Genomic DNA, 17,307 nt, shown 5'->3' on the forward strand with positions numbered 1-17,307 from the left:
CTGAAAAATTTAACAAAATATGAACAGTGTCAATTCATGTTTAACCCCAATTCAGCACGGAGGAATGCACATTTAAAATGCTAAATTTTTATGTAGGCAGTCATTCATCACCAACTGTAACACGTGAATGCTAGTAGGATAACCTGGCAGCCACTGGGGGAATCCTATGTTCTTTTGCGCTCAGTCTATATGGCTATATAACCTTTTTCATCTTTATTTTTACATTACATTACATTTAATTGATGGAGTGTGGACCAAGGATGCATTCAGCATTCTAAGAACATGTCAAGAACACCAATTCAAGTAGAAATTTTAAAAATAAAAAAAAGCAATCATTGAACTTGCACATTTTATTTTTTTCATTTTTTATCATGCAAGAAAAAAAAAAAAAAGAGGCAGAGCGAGGCAGACGACTTTTAACAGTCACTTTTATTAGTAATTTTCACCCTTTGTATGTAAAATGTTTCATCATATATCTTTTATAAACCTTCTGTAAATTCAACTGCTTCTTTATTATTAATACTGTTTCTTCATAATTGTTTCCTCTTCACTATTTTATATTCTGATCCACGATAACACATGTCCAACATTTTGACTGTATGTGAGAACACAGAGGGAGGCATAATAAAAACAAAATTGGAAAATCAAGTATTCTAATTTTATACATATACTAGAACACCCATCCCACGACAGGTATAAAGCAATATACATACATATATATATAGTATTTTGTGCTAGGCAAATTTTTATGCTTAGAGATATACAAGCAATAAATAATGGATAGAGTACATATATGTAAGTGATGAAACGTAATTTATTTTTGAAATATTTGGTAATTTAACATTTATTTTGTAATCAAATCTCACTTATTTTAATTACCCATTAAGTGGTAAAGTTAAAAAAATAAAAAAAAATAAAATGTGCCCTAGTCAATCACCGCATTGCCTAGAATATCGCCTCCATTCTATCGAGACAATGAACACTCTCTGTAAGGGTAACCATGTGTGTAGTTGTGAAGCAAGGGTTGCATAATCTCTAACTACGCCTCTCTTGAATTGGCACTGCTTGATTTCAGTGGCAAGAAGTTTAGGATGACAAAACAATGCTGATACAAGTTGAGAGCACATACAGCACCAAGTATTTCTAAATGATCCCCCATTTAGTATTGACTAGGTCCAACGTTGCTTAACTTCAGTGATCTAACTAGAACCAGTGTGTTAACATGGTTATGCCTAAAATACCTATCCTAAAATTCCAAATAACTTCATTAGTAGTATTACTTTACGCTATTTTTTCATACTTTGCGAAATATAAGATACATATGTACTATATTCATCTCATGAAACCACTTGCTTTTGACAGCTTAAATAATTAATGTTATTTATGTAACATTGTTGCATGTTAATCTTTTATGACCTGAATTATGATGTAAGTGATTAAAAAAAATATTTATTAATTTTAGATAGCTACATACTGAATGGACATCTACCCAGATACTGAGCTAATACATACAAGGCGTGTTTGAATCAATTCCCACTTTATTTATGCTGTTATATTCATTTATTTACAGCTGAACGAATTAGCGTCAGGTCCGTGTTATCCCTTTAAGTCCTGGTTGAACTGTGTATGAAAGTCTCACAAAAGAAACCAAGGAAGGAAAGAAACTGGACTCCGCTTTTTCAGTTGCAATAAGGTATTTATTCATGGTACTTTCCAAAAAAAAAAAAAAAAAAAAAAAATGCCTGAATCTTGTTATATTTTTTTAAAAGTTCATTTTATCTAACAGGTGGTTAACAAAACTGCCATGCAGACATGTACTTAAAAGTACTCTCACCACAGTGTCTTTTTTTCTCTTTTCCTTTTCTTTCTTTTCCTCCACTGTGACATTACATTGCGCAACTGCTTGGTTATTTGCATATGCATCATGCGGCCGCAGCTGCTAACACGCATCAGTGGCCGTTACATTTGTTTACTAGGAAACCATATCTCATTTATTTAAAACAAAAAATAGGAGTGGGTCGGTTGAGGGAGTTTACCATCTAAATGAGAAAGTTTATAAAAAAAATGTGTAATATGGTGTTATGGGCTGAATAAGGAACCCTATATCAGATATCAAGTTTCTTATTCAATCCTTGTTTACTTGCTAGACTGATTAAAAAATGTTTACATTAAAAAAAAAAAAAATTATGCTTCAATGTCCCCATTCACTATTTATCTAGAATCCCCCCTCCCTCCCTAATACATTCACAACAAACACTCGTCTGGCTACAATCACTTTCAAGACTTTTCTCCCACTATGACTAAATCTAAATGCATATTCCATGAACAAAGTTTCTTTTCTAGAACTGCCCACCTGTAAAACTATACTGCAGGTCTGCTTTCCAACAGACTATAACATGGCAGCTTTGAAGTCTAATGTAAACAAGTTCTTGTTGAGTTGTCCTCTTAAATATATAGTAGTCAAATATTCATATAAAACCATAGAATTCTTTTAGTAATTTGATTTTACATATGTACAATAACATCTCTGATGATAAAAACAACAAAAAAAAACTACTGTTGACTATTATAGATTGAAAAGACTGCTTGCTTGCTCTCACCAGATTTCACCCTGGAGGTAAGGGAGGGAGGGTCTAGGATAAGTAATGCATTTTATTTGCTCACTTCTGCATGAAGGAAAAAATTATATATTAATACACATGCCTTTATTATAGTGGATAAAAATAAAAAGTAGAAAACATATCTACAACTGACATGTGGATTTCATCATTAACGATTTCTTATTTTTCACATGAACTCTTTTTTTTTTTTCTCACATTTATAAAAATTGGGCTTTCTTGTTCACACCAAACAGAAAAACTCATCATCTTAAGATTTCAGCTTATTGACAACATGCTCAACATTTTATTAATCTACTAGCATTTCAGCCCGGCGTTGCCTGGGTGTTTGGATGTGTATGTTGAGCATTAAAAAAAAAAAAAAAAAAAGAAGTCAATTTTTTAACTTTGACCCCTATTATGACCCTTACCATTTATTGTTTTGGGCTCAAATCAAGTTATTAAGTTTGATCCATGTCCAAGGAACCTATATCTAAAATTTCAAGTGTTTAGACCCAAAATTGTCAGAGGAGTTTGGTAGAGTTCTCAAAGATCAAATCATTGAACTTTGATCCCTTAACAGCTGAATTTGAATATTGACACTGATCAATTAAGAGCCTTAGTCGAAGCCTATTCACACACAACTGTTTGAGAGAACTTACTCCTAAATTAGATGTAACGTATACAATGAATTGCAGCACTTAAACTGGAAAGGCAACCCCCCCCCCCCAAAAAAAAACGCTGTTATGAAGTGTCATCTTCCCTTCTTTTACGCAATAGTAACGACCTGTTTCTCGACTGGTTGTGACTTGCGATAAAAAGTGGGGTCTTTACAACAACCGGCGACACTCAGCTCAGTGGTTAGATGCCGACAAAGCTCCATGGCACTTTCCAAAGACAGAGTTGCCCCAAAAGAAGGTCATGCTGACTGTATGGTGGTCTGCAACTGCTCGTATCCATTACAGGTTTTTAAATGCAGGCGAAACCATTACGGTGCTGTCAACAAATGGATGAAATGCATCAGAAACTTTGACATCCAACATTAGTCAACAGAAAAGGCCTAATTCTCCTCCACGACAATGTCCAACTGCACGTTGCTAAACCGACCCTGCAGAAGTTGAATGAATTGGGCTATGAAATTGTCTCATTCACCATACTCCCCAGACCTCTCATCTACTGACTAATACTTTTTCAAGCATCTTGACAATTTTTTGCACGAGAAAGGCTTCAAAAACCTAAGCGATATCAAAAATGCTTTCAGCGATTTCATTGCCACCAAAACACAAAATTTTTACATTATTAGCATAAATACACCCAAAGGTGTTGATTTTGATGGTGCTTATTTTGATCAATAAATATTTTGTTTGAGCTGAGATATATTCATCTGAATTTAAAAGTTAAAACTTTCTTGTCAACCTGATACTAGATTGTATAACGTGACTACTTTAACCAAGATGGCTCAACTAATTCAAACAAATATATCCCTTTCTGTGACATATCAGTTGTTGAGCAGGATGAGACTAAAATGACCGATTCTACGCATGCGTCAGATGATGTCATGACCTGATTTACTTTAAATAGTTGAAAAACCAAACAAATTTCATGTACGTCGCGTTAGCTCAGGTGGTTAAGGCCTTGGTTCATTATCCAAACGTTTTGGGTTCGAATGGTGGTGCGAGATTTTTTTTTTTTTTTTGCTTCGCTTATTCTTAGCGACACCCAAAAACACCCGGGTACCCACCGATTTTTTAAATTTTAATATCGAAACAGACTTATTTAAGCCATTTTTCACGTGTTCGTTTTTCTGTTTTCATCGTTCGTTTGCCTTACGTTAGTTGTTTTTTTTTTTTTTATTGTTTGATTGCCGCATAGCGGGGAAAGCAGAAACTGGCTTCCGCAACTTGATGTTGTCGCACCTGCTAATTTCGGTTTATAGACGTCAACTTAACACACTTATCAATTCATCTGTTCCCGTGGTCGAGATGGTTAGGTCGCAGGGTTTTTTTTTCCATTTCATTTCCACCTCCCCGTCAAACGTTCAGGGTTCAAGCCTACCTTTATACTGAAACTATTTTTTTTTCTTTTACACCTCCAAACAGGGTTGTTTTAATCTAAACAACCCACCCACCCACCACCACCACACACCTCCAAACACCCGGGCAACGCCGGGTACCCCCCGCTAGTATATAGTAAATAAATGAAAAGCAAACACTTATTTACAGTCAGAGATGTAATATTTTATTCTCTGATAGAATGGAAGTAAGCATTTATGTCTAGACATAGTATTTAATGTTTATTTTTCATTATTTATTAAAATGATTGTGCTATTGTTTTTTATTAACATAGAATGCAATGCAGAATATTCCCAAAGAAAATAACGTTATTCGTCCTATTTTGCTGTGATAACATGAATTACTACACGTGATAATTGCATAACTAATTTTTTATAAAATCTGTGTAAAAATAATCTGATTATATATATATATATATATATATATTGAAATGATCAACATCCAAACTGTACTTGCCTTACAGCTAAAATATGACAGGTGTTGAATGTGTTTGCTTAAACTAAATGCCATTACCAAAAACAATCATGAAGTAGTCAGAATTGCAAAATAAAAATCCCAGAATAATGGAACCTAACAGTGTAGTAACAATCTAACCCTATATAGACAAATGACCCGGTGATGAAGTGTGTTAGTAGATACCTAATAGGGAGGAAATATGATTGCTACCCTCTATTGTGAAGATGTTTTGGGGAGAAGCAGAAACTTTGGGAAGAAAAAAAAAAAACAGTTTGGTGCATTTTTAGGTCAGGAAGCTAAAATCTTTAAACAATCTGATCTAGTAACACTAGGAGACAAGTAGATAGAGTTAAGAATGTTGGGAATGTGCAAAATAGGAATTGACTAAAGATAAAACTTCAGTTGATCCTTAGCCATTTTTTTTTGTTTTTTGTTTTTGTTTTGGTAGCTCAGTAATCAAGCTGCACAAATAACACTTTTAGGCACCCATGCATCCTCAAATTGCCACCCCCTTTCAAGTTCACTAACGTAAACTAATGTGACCATACATTTTCCAACACAACTTCCTATAGCATTGCCTCTTCAAGTTACATATGTTTTTATTCAACAAGTGGATATATTTCTGTTTTATACAGGTGGCTTGTCTTGTAGCCACTGGATATAATGTTCTGCTTATTTGTGCCAATTAAGATAATTTTGCAGACAGATTTCAAACAAAATTTTTTTTTTTTTTAGAAAATTTCAACAAAAAATTAAAATTAAGCTTAAAAAATTACTTACATCATTTCTGCTTTCTTAGCTTCTTCTGTAGAAAGATCCTTTTCCACACTATAATCAAGAATGGATTTGACACCAAACGACATGTTTTTTTCCACCTTAGGACGAATTGCATCTTGATCCTCCCCTGCCACAAAATGGCCATAAAAAGATAATTTCATCACTTTTTCAAAAAGTGTTTTTCCAAGAATTTTTCGCATAAATCGAAGAATCTGAAGAGAAAAAAAAAATTTAATTTAATAAAATTAATGTTTAAAATAGATTCAATATTAGCAAAACAAAATCTACAAGCATTTGTTTTAAGAAAATAGACAATTTTTGCCAATGTATTCGATTCATGTGACACTAAAAATCAATATATTCGATTCATGTGACACTAAAAATCAATGTATTCGATTCATGTGACACTAAAAATCAATGTATTCGATTCATGTGACACTAAAAATCAATGTATTCGATTCATGTGACACTAAAAATCAATGTATTCGATTCATGTGACACTAAAAATCAATGTATTCGATTCATGTGACACTAAAAATCAATGTATTCGATTCATGTGACACTAAAAATCAATGTATTCGATTCATGTGACACTAAAAATCAATGTATTCGATTCATGTGACACTAAAAATCAATGTATTCGATTCATGTGACACTAAAAATCAATGTATTCGATTCATGTGACACTAAAAATCAATGTATTCGATTCATGTGACACTAAAAATCAATGTATTCGATTCATGTGACACTAAAAATCAATGTATTCGATTCATGTGACACTAAACAGTGTCAGCAATATTTAAAATGCATGAAAAACTCAATAAGCGCACAAGGCCAAGTTCACACCTGAATGGAGCAAAAAAGTGAACGAACTGACAATTGTAGGCTTCTGCCATAATTCAATGTTAAACTAGTGATGGGAGAATGGAAGCAGATTTTCTGAGGTGTGTGTGTGTGGGGGGGGAAATCAGTTTTCACACCAAATGGTTTGGTTGAAGCTATGGAAATTCATTCAGTGTATCTCAATGATAGTCTTTGTGATCGCACTATAATAAAAGACAAGTACTTTATGTAAATCAGTTAAACTCTGGATGTGCACGTGCAATACGGTCATGTAGCGTAGAAGGAGGAACCCCAAACATTGTTCGTCGCTAGCTGTTTGGTTGCGTCAGTTTCCAGGTATTTTTTCCATGACCCAATCTACTCAGCTTCCTTTGTGAACAACTTCCTCTTCATTGTTCTGTTGACAAGCATAATTCTTTCCTTTTTTTGTTATATTTTTCCTTTTTTTTTTTTTTTTACTTCCTGGGGAAACGTCAACAATATCACACATGAACGAATTCACAAAGTTAACTAATCTATATACATAAAAGGCAAAATGTGTGCGTGTATGTTTGCATGTCTGCCAAAAACTTCTGACAGACGTCGGAACCTGACCAGATCGGTATTGTTTCCAAGCTCGATTCTTTTAGACGACAAAAATAAAAAAATTGGCCAAAAACATTCATTCCTTCACCTTCAACTGAGCAGTTTTGTACAAAGAGAGAGGGGGGGGGTCACCTTTTGCCAACATTTTAGCAAGTCATTGTCTTCTTTTTGATTGACTAAGTTTAATTTCAACGTTCTGAACTTCCAGTCGGGCGATGAAGACATCGACTAAGACGTCACCCCCCCCCCCCTTCGCGCTACGAGTTAGAGACCGCCTACCTGCCACCGCTTTTTTTTTTTTTTTTTAACACCTCCCTCTACCCGGACTGCCTACTTTTGTTTTGAACCTCCCCCCCCCAGGTTCCTTACTACACCACCGCTCCACACCCGGGCAATGCCGGGTACCCTCGCTAACCTGTTATAAAAAGGGGAAGTGTGTGTGTGTGTGTGCATGCTTGCATGTTAATTGCAGGTTTCGCAAAAACTTCAAACAGATACTTTGGAACATGACAAAATTGGTATTGTTTCAAAGATCGAGGTCTCAGATGACATATCGAAAAATTGGCCCAAAAGGAGGGGTTAATTTTTACTGTAAACAGTTTTCCAAGCTATTCAAGCCTTGCATGAACGATGTCACATCAACAAGACCATTTGCTTTTTTCCATCTCCTTTCCCTCTTGCACGTTACAGGTTCAAGCCTGCATACTCTTTTTTTTTTTTCACGCTTGCATGGTACTTGCTATTTTGAGTTGTTTTAATTCAGGGTTTTGGTTGTTTAACCAACCCCCTTACACACACCTTGACACACCTGGAAAACGCCAGGCACCCAGGCTAGTCTAATATATAAAAGACAAAATGTGTATAGGTGTGTTTGTATGTCTCGCAAAAACTTCTGACAGACGCATCTGAACGTGACAAAATCGTGATCGCTTTAAAGCATGGTCTCTTGGACGATAAACATCGAAAAATTGGCCAAAAAAATTAATTCTTTCACCCTCATCTGGGCCGTTTTTTACAAAAAGGGGTCAGTTTTTGTGTCAACATTTTTGCAAGTCATTGTCTCCGTTGGATTGACTGAGCTTAATTTGAACGCTCGCGACTTTTGAGTTCATAATGAACGCATCAGTTAAGATGTTCGGGTATTTTCACCTTTTCTTCCTTTGTGTTATGGGTTCAAGCCTATCTGCCTGCCAACTTTTTTTTTTTTTTTTTTTTTTTTTTAAATCACCTGTCTCCATCGGGCTGCTTACAGTTGTTATCCTCCAAACCCCCACCTGGGCACCCCTGCTACTACCACTTTTTTTTTTTTTTTTTAAACACCTCTCTCAAACCAGGCTGCCTACTGTTTCAGGGTTTCTTACTACACCACCTCTTCACACTCTGGCAATGCTGGGTACCCCCGCTAGTCATTTTTATAAAGGTTATTTTGCTTAGTTTTTTTTATAATCGATTTATCTTCATTTTATTTTCGTAATGACACGTAATTGTTTTTTTTCTTTCTTTTTTTAAAAAAAGGTTTTTTGTCATTTTAAAAACAATAAAAGAAAGTTTAAACATTTTGGTTACATATGTAATGTGATTTAAAAAATTTTTTTAATTTTATTTTTCATTATTTTAATAATGGTTATTCCACTTAAAACAAATGTGCTTTTTCTGCCTGATTACATTTTCCTGTTTGTGTCTGTTCTTTCATTTTTGAATTAGCAGCTGTGTCCACGAGTACTCGCTATTTTCATTTTCTTTTTTAGGGGGGTTGGTTATTTTTTGCTTGTTTGTTTTGTGCTTGTACGGGTATTCACTCGATTGAAACATCTTTTCAGGCTGGGTTGCTCAATAGCTTTACTATACCACCTCTCCACACCCGGGTACCGCCAGGTACCCCCCGCTAATCTATTATATAAATCTCAAACGTTGGTTTGTTTGTGGGTTTGTGTTGGTGTGTGAGTGTGTTCATATGCCCACTAAAGACTTTTATCAGCTGCATTGGACTGGGTCGAAACCAGTACCATCTAAAAGAGTGATCCCTCAGATACATAATATCTGAAAATGAAAAAAAAAAAAAAAAAAAAAAAAAAAATTAATTCTGTGGTGGTCAATTGGACTATTTCTTGCAAGTCACTTTTTACGTAGAAATTTTCGCAAGTCACGCATGCCTAACAAATTAAAACTATGTTTAAAAATTTTGAAGGTCATGATGTCATAAGTCGTCTGGGTTTGATGGGCAAGCATCAGTAACATTTTTCCCCTCGTTCAAGTTCATCCTGCCTACTGCGGCATTTTTTTTTTTTTTTTTTGTGGTCGCAGGGGCACTTGCTTGAAAGAAAAATTGTTTTGATTTGATTTTTTTTTTCAGACTACTGAAATATATGTATACAAGTTGTCACCTCCTACTTCCGTTCTTTTGTGGGGATTGTTCAATATCCTTAGTATAGCAGCTGCCCAAACCGAATTTTACATCCACCTGGGCAATGCTGGGTTTCCATGCTAGTAATATAATAAAGTATATATTCTGACAGACAAAAATGTAATTTTTGTCAGACTAACAAGCTGTGAGCCACAAACTAACAAAGAAACTAATCCTTGGATTAAATTAATGCTTTCTTAGACAAAAACGGAGAAGAAATGCCAACCAACCATTTATCCATGTTTCAGAACAATGACTTCAATACCAAAATTTTGCAGATCTTTAGACAGTGTAGATACAAAACTACTAGCAGAGTAACAAGTCGGACTGTATGTGATCTCATGGCACCCAATGATATTTAAGTGACTAGTATCTGTATCAGCAAGGCCCACAATTAGAGCCAAGACCAGAAGGAACTTGAGCTACCATGCCACAATTGGTTCATATTTTGTGCCAAGTTATCCAGAATAAAACATCAACCGATTCCAAGCTACGATTTTATCACAATCATGGTTAAAATTGATAGAATTTGTTTTTTTAATTTTATTTCATAACTAGTACTTTCAATTCTAAAAATCATCTCAAAGGCATTCAATTAAAATGAATGAAAATTCCATATTTGGATTAATTAGCCTACTATGCTTATCTCAATAATTTTTGCTGATGTAATCTCAGACCTTTTTCAAGTAGATATTTACAAACTCTGGCACCTGAAAGGAATTTATTTAATTCATGGGTGTAGAGTTTACATTCCTTTAACTATGACTTGGTGGAAGTGTTAATTATAATTTATATTATTCTTTGTTATCGCCTGCAATAAGAATTTAATTGTCACTTGGGATGGATAGTTAACGTCTTTAATAATTAGGTCATATATACATGGCTGATGGAATGAGAATTACCAGTTCAAAATTCTGTACAGATTCACCATTTGACTAGAACAGTTTTTCAAATTGTGGGTGCTGAACCTTCAATTGACAGAAAAATTAAACAGATTGAAAAAAAAAAAAAAGAAATGCAAGCAGGTGCAAAAAATTATAAACAAATAAACTATAAACAACTTTAAATGTATGTCATTCATAAATCGATGTTACTTAGACTAATAAAAAAGTCTTCCACTCTACAAAAAAAAAGAAAAAAAAGAAAAAAAGTAATGTGTGCATGTGTGTGTATATATATATATGAGTCATCCACATACAGTACTGTTTCCCTGTATCACAGCTCATCAGTGCGGCTAGACAGGCAACTTCCAAAAGTAATGACTTCATTTTTATTTTGCCTGAATGGATCAGACGGAATTGCAAATTGTATTGTTATGATGACTGAACTTATGCATTCATGACCTGAAAGTTTCATCTCCCTGTTGCAGATATTGGCAGTGTGAGGCTCTAAAAAAAAAAAAAAAAAAAAAAAAAAAAACAACCTCTGTCATGGACATGCATTAGAAGCAGAGATGCATGATTGAATTCCTGGCAAAAGTGCACTGAGAATGGTGGTAACTGTAGAAAAGTAAATTCTAGAGCACAAAAGGTTTCTAAAGTACTTGGATATATCTACAATTTTATCTGGGGATAGTTTTTTTCGAGGTCAAATAAATTGACCTTGGTTTTTTTACCTAAATTATCTAAAAAAAAAAATGTTCTTTTAATTTTTTTTTTTTTTAATTTTGACAAAAGATTTGTCTATCTTATGGCAGTATATATTCCAAATTTCACGATGGGCATTCCACTAGAAGTGGGCAAAATTCAAAATGGCAGAACATAGTCCCTACTCCTTCATATAAAGACATTTTGATATTTAACAATATGGTTAAGTTTGATATATTTGTAAAGCTTTTTTAATACTGATTTTTTTTAATGCAACACAGATTTTGTTATGGAAAAAAGTGATACAATAAAAAAGAATTTTGAAATGTGTTAAGAGTTAATTAAATAACATAAAACATGTGAAATTTTTTTTCGATGATTGGAATTCTAAATCGACAAAAAAGGTAATTTCTGTTGTCTATGGTTACATTTTTATGAAAAACTTTAAAAATTAATGTTCTAAAAAATAAATAAATAAATAAATAAATAAAATAAAAATAAAAAATAAAAAATGCTTAACAAGCTGAGTTTTATGCAAATTCTGTTTGAAATAAAAACAATATTTTTTCTAGAGATCAAACTGGTTTAGAATGACTTTGATACATTTTCTTATACAATATCCTAAAAAGTGTTAAGATTTAATTAGGTTATAGTATCAAAAGAATAATCAATATTTGATGTCGATGTTAAATAGTTTCTTTGACATTTGACATGATAGTGATAGATTGATTTCTTGTAGATATAGTGTGTGTTCATTGGGATACATTTCAAAATGGAAAATGAAAAATCTGTTTTACTGAAACATTTTTCATTACGGACATTTAAAGTATTGATTTAGATTTTTCTTTCAAAATCTTTCTTTTTAAAAAATTTAATGTATTTTTCATCTAATTTTTCGAAAGTTTATAAGATCTTCCGGTTTCAGTTATTGGATCAACTGAATATCCGAAAAGAACATCAGAATATTTCAGAATTGATATATTTGGAGGTGATGGATAATAGATGGAGAGAGTCCATTTGGTTGTAACAAGGCCGATAGCCATTAGTCGCGTGCTCTCGTGTAATGCATGAATGTAGGATTGACATGAAATTCTTAAAGATAAACTAAAATGACCGAAAAATGGGCTGAAATGACTTAAATAAAAAGTAAATGACTTTAATGAACCTAAGGATGAATTGAATGACCTTAAGAATGACTTGAATGCTTAAAAAATAACTGGAATCCTTCAAAAACAACTTGAATGATCTGGAGAATGACTTGAATGGCTTTGAGACTGACTGGTTGTAAAGTGGGTGATCATTTTACATTAAATTAATACAGAAAAGTGGTCCCCCACTTTATATCACAGTGGGAAAGTACAGCATGTAGTAACAGATACTACACTTTGATCTTGGCCAAAAAGCCAAGAAAAGGGTATTTATTTGCTTCCGCACCGAGCAAATTAGGCACAAGGCCGATTTTTTAAAGTGAGGAGTGAAGGGGAAATGGGGACCAACTCCCCTGGAAGTAGGGGAGCTGGATAGTGACAATTGGTATGAAAGGTTGCCCCTACATTGACCAAAGTCTTATATGTGGGGTAAAGTCTTATATGTGGGGCAAACCTTTGCTTGCAGTATCTGTCGGGACAGATACTACACTTTGAGATATTAATCCTTTATTCATGTTAAAAATACAGTGAAAATCAACAATGAACAAAAAAACTTAGGCGCATGGCCAACTCAAAAGGGGGGATTGTGGGGGTCGTTGGGCATCCTTGTCACTCTAGAACTAAACAAAATAAAGAGTTTCTCCCAGCTAGTATCTTCTTTCACCATAATACCGCATTCACCCTTTCATACTGGGGGACGTCCTACTTAACTCCCAATTTTTAAAACATTTTTTATTGATGTGTAAAAACAAAAAAAAGATAATAAAAATGGTACAATAATTCATTTGTGTCGAGAGCGGGGGCGGGGGGGATGGAGAAAAAAAAATAAAAAAAAAAAAAAGGTGATTAGTAGGACCCTCCCAATATGTCTAGTTGATAGACTGCCCGTTCCACTAGGTTTGTAAAAGGAACCTCGCTTCTGCGGGTCAGTCTCTAAGTGGGGATGCTCTCTAGATGGGGGTGAATGGAGAAAAAAAAATTTGGGGGGTAAGGAATGGGGGTTAGTTTGTATTTTTTTCTCTCCAAGATGAAATTTAGAGGAGGGTGAAAACAAAAATTGCAAGAAGGAGGGGGTGGGGATCTTAGAGGCTTCCTAATCGGGGAAGGATGGAACACACACTCAGCTAGCTGAGAGGCTACTTGTTTAATTTTACTTTACAGAACTGCGCGTTCCACACCTAGGCGGGGAACACGTATTCAAATTTGGCTCCTCTTCGTACACACAGACTTGCTATATGTATCCATCTTCTGTCAAATGCCACGCGATGCAGCCTACTTCTATCACATCTGATCTTCACCTGTAGTTGGTGTTTAAAGAAAGTGATCAGATCCTGATGAGAAAAAGACAACACCCCCCGGCAACCTTGCAGACGCGACATCCAAATCACCATTCTCGCCACGGCCAGGATCGTAACATAGACCATTTGTCTTTCCCGGTCCCACAGCGGCCTCATGTTGTCCACGACATTGGATACAGTAATTGGGCAACGATGCTCAGGATTGATGCGAGCTGTCACTTCGCTGACATACGACCAGTACTGGCTGAGTTTGTGGCAATCGAAGAAAGCATGATCAGTCGTTTTTACGGCCATTGTCCCACAACGGGGACAATCAGGGGACTCCAAATACCCGGAACTGCATTGTATGTTGTTGAATGGAAGTGCATTTCAGGCCAATCGCCAGGTCAGAGAGAGCTCCGAATTGTTCAAATGACTCGAACCTGGTGCCCAGCTCCACACAGAGCGGATCTCACTCTGCTTCCAACCCAAACGCGCACATAGCAGGTCGTCGGCGGCCCCCTTCACTAGATCCCTGTGGAGTTCCCTACGGTAGCAGTCACAAGGTCGCTGGACCTTGGTAGTCGTTTTAGCACGGCTCGGCACTCTTTCATGTAGGCAGATTCTCCCCGCGGCCTGCGACGGCTCTCAATAGAAAGGTCAAGAACGAGGTCGGGGAAGGCGGCAGTAACCACGGGGTGCCATGGTTGGTCATCTTGCATATAGTGGCTCAGGCAGGCCAGCCTCTCAGCGTTTTGATGACACTTCAAGTCCGGCATTCTCAAGCCTCCCTCACACAGACGTTGAATACAGACCTGTCTACTCACCCAGTGTCTTCCTCTGTCCCAAAGAAGCGAGCACAAGAGTTTGACGAGCTGTTGTGCAGGCAGGGAAAGTATGGCCAGTCGGTAAAGGAAAGACGTAAATGGTGCATGCTTCAGCTCAACCCTTAAAGGAAAGTTTCCAAGGAAGCCACGAATTGACTGCAGTCTCCACCTTTGACCGTACCTCCAACCAATTTTTGTCAAGCTGGAGACCCGATCCAAACCACACGCCGAGGATCCAAACCGGGCCATCCGTCCAGCTGAAGGGCGCCAGGAGGTTGGCGTTGCCACTCCAGGCGCCCAACCGCAGTCCTACCTACTTGCTGCGGTTTATCTTGGTCCCTGTAATTCTTTTGTACTGAGCGAGCGCTTCCGACATGATCTCAATGTCTCTGAAGCTTGACACAAAGACCATGACATCATTGGTGAATGCGGATACCTTGGCGGCTGAGCCACCAGGTATTGCAATTCCACGCAGGGCCGAATTTGCCTCCCCACGTCTCAGGACATAGGGCAGGGGCGACAGCGGACAACCCTGACGAAGCGACCAAGAGATAACAAAGGGTTTCGAGCGCTTTCCATTGACTTGCACGACAGCTGTGGGCTGTCGATACATCATGGAGATCCACTTGCAAAAGTCCGGTTTAAAACCGGCGGCCTCTAAGACAGATGCCAAGAAACGATGGTCGACCCTATCGAAAACTTTGGACTGATTTAAGTTGATCAGCATGGCTTCCGTGTCGTCATCTATCCCTCCCACTAGGATTGTGCAGATCAGGTGCAAGTTGTTCTGAATCGATCTCCCCTTCACAGCGTAGTTCTGTTCTGGTTCAACCAACTCGCTGATAACAATCTGCAGCCAATTCGACAAAATCTTCAACTGTGTTTAGCAGAGTTATAGGCCTGTAATCGTCTAACTCTTTCCCACCATGCCCGTCACCTTTCTTCAGCAATGTTATAACTCCCTTGGTGCCTTGCCCCGGGATGGATCCCTGAGCAAACCAATGGTTGATCACATCCGTCAGAAGAGGCAGAAACATGGGCGACAGCCTCAAATACAGTTCATATGGCAGACCATCGAGTTCTGGCGATCTGTCACAGCTGACCTAAAAACCTCCCACTTCGTCACCTGGCCCTCGCAACTAGCCACTTTGAGGCAGGGAGAGTCAACCAAATAGTCGCTAAACTCAAGGACCGGAAGATCTGGCTGCTGCGTAAAACGCTCCTCGAAATGTTCTCGAACCCTCATCGCATATCTCCAGAGTCGATTCCAGGGTGCGTCCATCCGGATGTCTTACCTTTGCACTGTAATTGTCCGAGCCACACCTAGAAATTTACCGAAGCACTTCAGTGTTGGAGTTGACTGCTTCATTGCCTACCTTTCTAAGCCTAGCTCTGACTACTTGACCTTCATAATGCTCGCTATTCTCACGCAGAAGGTCCTGCTTAGCTAGTTCCTGACTAACCCTATCACCCTCCCCTGTAGCCCGGGCTAGTTTCTGCTCTAGCTTCTTCATCTTGGCCTTATTTAGTGTAAGGCGCTGGGCATACTTGACGGAGAAGGTTCTAATTTTGGCTTTAAACCTACCCACCACTTACTCCCGGTAACCGCCCCCACTAGTGCTTTTTGAATTAATTCTATTAGCTTCTCTTGGAAGTCTTGTATTTCCAGAAGGGAGGTGTTTAACTTCCAGTGAGCCACTAACTTAGGCCTATTTCCTAGCTTCAGCCGTGCCATAACTATCTTGGCCAAAAGGCCAAGAAAAGCTTAAAAAGCTAAGAACAGCATCTATTAACAACAGACGTTTGATCTTAACCAAAAAGGCCAAGCACAAAAGTGTTATGGACAGACCGACAGACAGAGTGACTTATAGAGTCGCTTGCGCGCGACTAAAAATGTTAATTTCACTTCTCCATTATCAAGATAAACTTCAAGTACAAAAAAAAAAAAAACGATCCTTAAACATTGATTAACTCAGCTTTAGTCTGATTAATAGAAACAAGTTATTGTTTGTGTTTAGAATGTTTAATATTTAAAATACATATTTTTGAGTCTCTATCTCTACTTATTATATAAAAGGAACTGTGTGTGTGTGTGTCAGAGTTCATTCCCTATAGACTCAAAAATGGCTTGGTCAATTTTTATGAAATTTCATATGAAGGTACTTTATGTGCCTGGCAGTGTTTATACTTAGGTTTTGTATCGGAGAGTTTCCAATAAGTATTGATAATCAAATTAATTTGATGAAAGAAGGAATAGACTTTTTTGACAAGAGTTAACATCTTACACAGCCTAACATCACAGGTGCATTTAAGTTTTATTACTGCCCAAGCAGAAAAACCTGACATAAAATCAACAGTAGGTTCTTTGATATGACAGGAGTGCGCTCGAAATGAATATTTCTGTTTAGAGCACAACTGAAGCAGGATACTTGACTTTTTGCAATTTAAGCTTTAATTCAAGCAGTTATAAACAGTTTTATCAAATCTATAGTAGGTTCTCTACAGTGCAATATAGACTACAATGTACTGTCAACTAAATTACTGCAGAGAGTTATATTAAGCTTCTTCCCGATGCACCTTGATGGGTCCCAACTAACGTAAGCAATCCATTGATTTAATCAAAAAATGGACGATTTCACCAATTTTGATGACAATAAAAATATGGGAGTGGGAAAGATTCGTTGATCATCATTCAATCCTGGGCAATGCCGGGTCTCCCTGCTAGTATTATATAA

At 36.7% G+C, this 17,307-nt stretch overlaps 1 protein-coding gene across 1 annotated transcript in view; it reads right to left on the bottom strand.

Moving 5' to 3' along the window:
- The window catches only part of LOC145292576 (proline dehydrogenase 1, mitochondrial-like), a 138,188-nt gene that overhangs the window by 91,007 nt on the left and 29,874 nt on the right, over positions 1-17,307 (bottom strand). The window contains exon 2 of the mRNA XM_080138738.1: positions 5,906-6,114. Within this exon, the coding sequence (XP_079994864.1) occupies positions 5,906-6,114 (209 nt within the window). The remainder of the gene's footprint in view (positions 1-5,905; positions 6,115-17,307) is intronic.

This window comes from Euprymna scolopes, chromosome 2 (assembly GCF_053919585.1).
Source record: "Euprymna scolopes isolate OS-2025 chromosome 2, ASM5391958v1, whole genome shotgun sequence".
Taxonomy (NCBI): domain Eukaryota; kingdom Metazoa; phylum Mollusca; class Cephalopoda; order Sepiida; family Sepiolidae; genus Euprymna; species Euprymna scolopes.